At 48.6% G+C, this 8335-nt stretch overlaps 1 protein-coding gene across 1 annotated transcript in view; it reads left to right on the top strand.

The window, feature by feature from the left end:
• Window positions 1-324: 324 nt before the first annotated feature.
• LOC310776931 (endothelin-converting enzyme 2-like) overlaps window positions 325-8335 on the top strand; it is a gene marked incomplete at its 3' end in the record, with an annotated part of 39537 nt that continues 31526 nt past the window's right edge. The window contains exon 1 of the mRNA XM_083637145.1: window positions 325-439. Coding sequence (XP_083493271.1) covers window positions 407-439 — 33 coding nt within the window. The 5' untranslated portion in view covers window positions 325-406. The remainder of the gene's footprint in view (window positions 440-8335) is intronic.

Here is an 8335-nt window from a genome sequence, read left to right as displayed (position 1 = left end):
CACGCACGCACGCACGCACGCACACACACACACACACACACACACACACACACACACACACACACACACACACACACACACACACACACCGAGGGAGACCGGCAGAGAGAGAGAGAGAGAGAGAGAGAGAGAGAGAGAGAGAGAGCGAGCGAGCGAGCGAGAGAGAGAGAGAGCGAGAGCGAGAGCCTGTTTGTGCTCTCCTTCTCTGACCAGAAAACCTCTTCTCCTTCCCGGACAAAGACCAGAGGGGGGAAGAGAGAGAGATCCTACAGACAGGAGACTGAGAGTGAGACCGATAGAGAGAGAGAGAGAGAGAGAGAGAGAGCGGGAGAGAGAGAGAGAGAGAGAGAGAGAGAGAGAGGATGGGTGTGTTGTGGTCTTGTGGTCTGTAGTGTGGAGGATCAGGATGAGCGTAGCGCTGCAGGACCTGAGGAACACCGTGAGTACCCACACACACGCACACACCCACAGCGCTCGCACGCACGCACGCACGCACGTAGCCTACAGGCGCGCGTCTTCCAGCCCAGTTTGGACAGGCAGGCAGGCAGACTGACAGTAGACTATAGGAGCCTATTGGTAGGCCTATTACCAGGTTGTAGCCAAAGCAACGTGATTCTGTAACAGCCCACAGATGTGCGTGTGTGTGTGTGTGTGTGTGTGTGTGTGTGTGTGTGTGTGTGTGTGTGTGTGTGTGTCTGTGTGTCAGAGGATTAACAGCTGGTTTCAGTGTGACAGCCAGCTAATAAAGCATCTGCAGATAGACTAATAATACAATCATTGTGGGGGCGTGTGTGTGTGTGTGTGTGAGAGAGAGAGATAGTGTGTGTGTGTGTGTGTGTGTGTGTGTGTGTGTGTGTGTGTGTGTGTGCGTTAGCTATTTAAATTTGTCCATCAGGTTCCATGCAGTCCAGCGTTAGGGTTGTCCTACAACCCAGGTTTTACGGGTGAGAACGAGGATTCTCACATAATGCTGAAGCCTGCTCCAGCAGCGCTGAACTGAATGCATTTCTTTTTTCCTCTTAAAAAATAGATTTAAAACCACCCAGGTGCACCTGAAGGCATCCTGGCATACCTTGGCAGGTGATTGGCGTGGCCACCCACTACCCCCATGACGTGCCATTGACACGGCTTGTGCCAATCCGCCAAGGAAAATCACTCAACGCATTCAGCCTGCCACAATGCGAAGCCAGGGGCAAGGCTGAATATGTGAGAATCCTCGTTCTCACTCGTAAAACCTGGGTTGTAGGACAACCCTAACGTTTTACTTCGTTTCGAACTCGGATTTTAGCAAACATGCTGATGTACAACCATCCTTGCTGCCTAAGGGGGCATTCAGTGCCACCCTCAGACGTACGGATGGGCAACACGGGGCAACATGGCAATGTGTCCATGGCAACTCGGGGTAGCATACAACAACGAATGGCCGTAAGGCATTAATGCCTGGTGGCTGACAAGATAGCGTGCGCAAAGGGCTAGCCGGTTGTTCAGGTCGCTAGCTGTTCCTCGTCCAGGTTAGCTCCAGCTTACGCTAGCTACTACCTAGCTTTGCTTGACCAAACTCAGCCTGCTAGCTATCGTTAGCCTCCCGTGTTAGGGTACGCTAGGTGTTTGCCACTCTGCACGAGGGTTGAAAACTGAGCGCGTTAGCTCAGTGAGAAATAGCTATGGTTCCTCTGAGGGCCGCTTTCGCTAGCCGTTAACTTCCCCTTGCGCTCGCTAGCTTCACTAGTTCCCACTTAGGCTGGGCTGCTTGCACCCCGCTTAGCTACGGTATGGATATGGCAAGGCCGCTTCAAGCATGCATCCAGTGTCGCCTGTGTCGTCTGCCACGGTGCCTGTGTCGTCTGCCACGGTGCCTGTGTCGTCTGCCACGGTGCCTGTGTCGTCTGCCACGGTGCCTGTGTCGTCTGCCACGGTGCCTGTTTCTTCTGCCACGGTGCCTGTGTCGTCTGCCACGGTGCCACGGTGCCTGTGTCGTCTGCCACGGTGCCACGGTGCCTGTGTCGTCTGCCACGGTGCCTGTGTCGTCTGCCACGGTGCCTGTTTCATCTGCCACGGTGCCTGTGTCGTCTGCCACGGTGCCACGGTGCCTGTGTCCTCTGCCACGGTGCCTGTGTCGTCTGCCACGGTGCCTGTTTCATCTGCCACGGTGCCTGTGTCGTCTGCCACGGTGCCTGTGTCGTCTGCCACGGTGCCACGGTGCCTGTGTCATCTGCCACGGTGCCTGTGTCGTCTGCCACGGTGCCTGTGTCGTCTGCCACGGTGCCTGTGTCCTCTGCCACGGTGCCTGTGTCGTCTGCCACGGTGCCTGTGTCGTCTGCCACGGTGCCTGTGTCGTCTGCTCGGGCGCTCGACAGTGAATGCAGCTTCACGAACATTTGGAAATCTATGAGTGGGATTAAATTCAAGGGTTCAGTCTCCCAGACGCAGATGTGCAGCCTCGGTGAAATGATTTCAGTGAGTGTGTCAGTACTTTTTGAACATTTTCAGCACATTCTAACAATAGCGTGATAATACTAACTAACTAATAAATAATAATAAAAACCACTCCCGTGTCACCACCCTCTACTCTGGACGCATCGCGCACCGAGATAGCAGAACTGCACTCCAGCTGCGGCGCGCACAGATAGCTGTCTGCTGAGTGTGAAGGGGGCCATGAGCAGAAACATAAAAAATAAAAAAAACATAAAAAAAACATAAAATGCTTCCATACTGTTCACCTGACTGACTGTTCACACATCGCATTCCCCCCCCCCCCCCCCCCCAACTGCCAGCGCCCAAAGTCTCCACAAGCCCTGATATGCCAAGTTGTCTTGAAAAGATATAATTTTCGACCCTGTTTTTAGCTGAAATCTTCACTGTAGCAAGGTTGTGCCCTAGTTGGTGTACTTCCAGCCCCTGCATGGCTCCAATGCAGATTTACGCTAAAACCAGGGTGTAAATGACATCTTTTCAAGTCAACTTGGCACCTCGGGGCTTGTGGAGACTTGGATTACGTCAGGTGAGCAGCAGGGAAGCATTTTAGGTAGTGTAAGGCATTACTGTTCCTAAATCCAGTAATCTCATTACAGTCACTAATCAAACACTTAAGTCGTGCCTTGGCGTTGCGTAAGTTCTCCAATTTTCAGCAGGATCGGGTTTGAATCTGCAGGAGTATAGAAACATGTGCTTTCACTCGATTGTGCAATACAACAGCTGACTGTGAAGACACGTCTTTGTTTGTAGTGCTAGAATGGATGGGCTGGGGGGAGGGGAGCAGTGATGATTGGCTAGGTTTCTAGGCATGAGGAGTGCTGATTGGCTAGGTTTCTAGGCATGAGGAGTGATGATTTGTCGGTTCGTCCCTCCATACGATATCCATTGTATCACCACCTTTCATAGGAGTTGAGGCAGATGCGGGGGGGGGGGGGGGGGATGAACGCAGTCTACAACTTTTGACGGGTGGATATGTGTGTACATACTGCGACCCTCATGTTGGTAGGCAGGGAATCTACTACTACCCGGACGCCCAGTGTCAGGTTAGGTTCAACCCCATTTCCTGACCATACTGCTCAACAGCTGTTAAGCTTGTTGTGGTGGTGCAGCAGGTGAGAAGATGTGCTGATCATCTGTGTGAAGGGAGGGCTTGACCTCAGTGTGATGAGGACGCCTGCTCTGTAGCTAGCTCCTTAACACCATGTATAGAGCACGGATGCTGCTCTGTAGCTAGCTCCTTAACACCATGTATAGAGCACGGATGCTGCTCTGTAGCTAGCTCCTTAACACCATGTATAGAGCACGGATGGGCAACTGGGTTCTATACCATCATATGAGGGGCGGCTGTAGCTCAGGAGGTAGAGCGGGTTGTCCACTAATCGCTTTGGATAAAAGAGGTCGGTGGTTCGATTCCCGCCTCCTCCAGTCTGCATGTCGAAGTGTCCTTGAGCAAGATACTGAACCCCAAATTGCTCCTGATGGTGTGCCAGCAGCACCCTGCGTGGTAGCCTGCCGCCATCGGTGTATGAATGGGTGAATGTACCTACTGATTGTAAAGCGCTTTGGATAAAAGCGCTATATAAATGCAAGCCATATGAAACTAGAAGACCTCAGGCGTCCATCGGTAACAACCATGTCATTCTATCTTGTCAGGAAGGGGCCGAAATAATGCTCCAAATTTAGGCTCAATTTCGGCGAGGGAAAAACGGGCATGGCCATTTTCAAAGGGGTGCCATGACCTCTCACCTCAAGATATCTGAATGAAAATGGGATCTGGGGACCCACGGGTCTCCCCCTTTACAGATGACGTAGCATTTTTGGATGGGGTAGCCCAACCCTTACTAAATGCATTTCAATGTGAAAAATGGAAATGGTATAATAAAAACTTTGATTACCAGTTTTGTTCTTTTATCAAGTTAGCAGCTCTAATTGGGTAATTGAATCATGGCGTTACAATATCCACTATCCTACTATTTACTGACTGCTGTGTGTGTGTGTGTGTCTGTGTGTGGTATATAACATTTTTAAGATAAGTTAAAATGTTTAAAGGAACAATATATATCAAATAATGTCTCACTAAAATCTTTTGGCAAAATAAAACAAAACAAAAAAACATAAATGAATGCAGAAAAAAACACTTAAATGTCACAACCTATCTCAATATGGCGCCAATGTAGTGCAAGAGGAAGTATCACGATCCACGATATATCGATTTTTCTATATTTTGTCCCGCCCCTAGTCTTAAACATGTGCGTACTCATGTGTGTGTGTGTGTGTGTGTGTGTGTGTGTGTGTGTGTGTGTGCGTGTGCGTGTGCGTGTGTGCATGCGTGTGTGTGTGTGTGTGTGTGTGTGTGTGTGTGTGTGTTTGTGCACGCACGTCTCCATGCGTGCGTGTGTGTGTGTGTGTGTAGAGTTGGGTTGGGCAAGGTTTAGTGTTTCCTGTCTCAGGCTCTGCTACTTCCTGTCTGAGACGCCCAGTTTCCATCTGAGCAGGAAAACAACCAGAGACCAGTCTACAGACCAGTCTGTGGCTTAGGCTGGTCTGTAGACTGATCTGTGGCCGTGAAGTGCAAATCACAAGGAAAAACAACTCATAAAACACAGACAAATAACAGAAGAACAAATTGCAAATCAAAAAGATAAAACACCACAACAAATCGCAAATCAAAAAGACAAATTATAAAAGAAGTTTTCAGATTGCCTTTAGCTGTTACAGCCCCCCGTTCCCCACCGGGATCTTTGCTCACATGGCTGTGCAGCGTCAGCTCAGCCAGAATAAAACGGACTTCCGGTTAGAACTTTCAAAAAGAATGCCATTTAAATCAAAGGAAATAGCCTTATTGATGCATGTTGCACGAGAAAAAGGTATTTCAACAAACGAAAGAGCAAACCTTGTATTAAAATACTGATAATGTTAAGATTACACATGGAGTGAAACTGTGGTTGTAAAGCATTGCTCAAAATGTATAGTCATGCTAACGTTATAAGGGTTTTTATTTAGAAAGCCCTAAAGCGGATGACCTACTCTTATAGTCTGGTTGACTTGACACTCGTGCAGTTAATGTTGATTGATGCCTGTCTGAAACATTGACTGTAAAAACAGGATATGAGTTGTCTAAAAGTGAGGCCAAAGCATCTTAGATCGCCGCCCTGGCGGTCAGTCCCAGTATAGGTCACAAGTGCTGCCATGTTACGGCGTTGTCGTTGATGTTGTTGTAACGCAATTGAGTCCTCCTCCCTGTATTTTATTCCCGTGTGCCTTGGTATCAGAAATATAAATGTATTTATTTATTATATAAATGTATTGTATGCAGAATACTTGACTGCCTCTTGATGTGCTAAACTGTATTGGCTTGTTATCATACTGGATCATATGCATTGCAGCAGTTGGTGAGTTTACACTACCCCAATGCATCCAGAGTCGGCCTGGAAATCCAAACATGTTTGATATCATCGTTGTGGCTCCGACTGACTTCGGTCTGTTGCCGTCACACACTTGACGATTACAATCTGTACCCATCATATCAAACACTTACAGATGTTGGTGCCAACTGGCCACAACAACTGCAGACTAGTCTATACAATAAAGACAGCCTCTCCCAAACTGGGAATCCTAGCTACAGTATTATAGTGTAACCTCAGCTCAGGCCTATACAAATAAACTTGACTTGAGAAGGGCATTTTTCTCCTCTCTTCTTCCTCTCTACCATCCATCTTCTAACTAAGTGGAAGTATTCAGTCCCTCCAGGTTGTTTTGTGATTGTTGCAGACAAAAATGCTGGATTTTGCAGCGACTTTTCTCAAAGATTGCAATGTCATTTGCAACGTTTGATGTGATTCTTATTTTTTTTCTTCTTCAAAGTTGCAAATTGAGCAATGGTTTGCCGTTTCTCTATCTCTCTCTCCCTCACTGGCCCACACTCTCTCTGCTGTAGTGTTTTGCTCAGAGGGAGAGAGAGAGAGAGAGAGAGAGAGAGAGAGAGACCTTGGTGAAGAGGACTGACGTCATTCTCTCTCTCCCGGGAGAGGAATCCTCTCTTTGTGTCGGTCTCTCACCCCTCTGTTCTCTTTAATTGATGACGCACGCACACACACGCGCACACACACGCACACACACACACACACACACACACACACATACACACACACACACACACACACACACACACACACACACACACACACACACACACACACACACACATACACACAAACACATACACATACACACACACACAGACACACACACACACACATACACACACCCACCCACACACACACACACACACACAAGGGGGGAGGGAGAGGTTGCTAGGAGACTGTGTTATATCTCTCTGTAGAGGTTGATGTCAGTCTGAAAGAAATGACCAGAGAGGGAGAGAGAGAGAGAGACGGTGTGTGTGTGTGTGTGTGTGTGTGTGTGTGTGTGTGTGTGTGTGTGTGTGTGTGTGTCCATGTGTGTGTGTGTGTGTGTGTAATTAGATAATGTTACTGCATCATCCTCATTCAGCTCTAATGGAGCGCAGTGATGCTTATGTAACATTTACATAACAATCTCTCTAACTCTCTGTCTATCTATCTATATTGGCTCATTTCCACTGCATGGTACTCATACTGTAGGGTAGTATAGTGTAGTATCAACTCATCTCTACTTGAAGTAGTACCTGTTTCCACAGCAAGTAGTACCCGCTCAATCTGCCCTCCCCCCCGGTCGTCATAGCAACGCCACAGCGCTGCATGAAACTGCTAGCCTGGTAAAGCAGCCAGTCACGTGAACTCACGTTTCATTGGGCGGGTGTACTTGCCTTGACAGACAACCCCTTCAGCCAATCAGCGTTGGATCCAGTCAAACCCAAATCCACTCAGGAGAACGGCAAAAACATATTTTTTTTGCCGCGGTTGCGGCGATACTCCTGTACTTGTTTAATTGTTGTTATTGAGTCTATTTCTGCAATAACTGCACTTTATGGCTGATTAAACTAGACGAACGCTGACATTCCTCCTCGAGGCGGACAGGCAAGGAGGCGGCCATTACTGTTTTGCTCGTGGCGTCCCTGATTGGCCGGTCACGATGTCGACTACGAGGCGGGTCGCTGATTGGCTCGTCTGCTTTGCAGTTTCTGCTAAGACATGATTATTATTATTATTATTATTATTATCATCATTATTATTATCAATATTATTTTTATTATTATTATTATTTTTTTACTCTGATTGGGACGGGACGGGAGTATTTTTGTGGGAGTAGGATGGGACAGGAGTGAAAAACCACTCCCATGTCACCCTGTACTCCATCGCCTGGGCTCTGGCGAGTTGCAGCGCCTCCATGTGGGCGTCTTTGGCATTGTTGGGGCTCATTTCGTCGGGTGGGGTATGCGGCGAAGTCCTTGCATCTAATGACTGCGAGTCCTTGTGAGTCCCGAGTGGTAGGTTTGTTAAGTTCACTCCCCCGGTATGAAGGCCCGTTAACCAGCTCTGCCAAGGGTTAGCACGTGCGCTTTGGAAGCCTGAGGTCGGTGGGTCGAATCCCGCTCCAGCCCTGGACAAGCCATTAACATGGGAGGCTGTCAACACAATTGACAAAAATGATTTACTGATTTAATGATGAACGCGGCTTTCACAGGCTGTGTAAAAGGGGCTACAGACACACAGCGAGAGAGAGAGAGAGGGAGAGAGAGAGAGACAGACAGAGAGAGACAGGGAGAGAGAGGACGGAGAGAGAGACAGGGAGAGAGAGACAGGGAGAGAGAGGACAGAGAGAGAGAGACAGGGAGAGACAGAGAGAGAGAGACAGGGAGAGAGAGACAGTGAGAGAGAGACAGGGAGGGAGAGAGACAGGGAGAGAGAGGACGGAGAGA

The sequence above is a fragment of the Poromitra crassiceps genome, assembly GCF_964638095.1.
Source record: "Poromitra crassiceps genome assembly, chromosome: 5".
NCBI classification, from domain to species: Eukaryota; Metazoa; Chordata; class Actinopteri; order Beryciformes; family Melamphaidae; genus Poromitra; species Poromitra crassiceps.
This window is presented reverse-complemented; position numbering and strand designations above follow the sequence as displayed.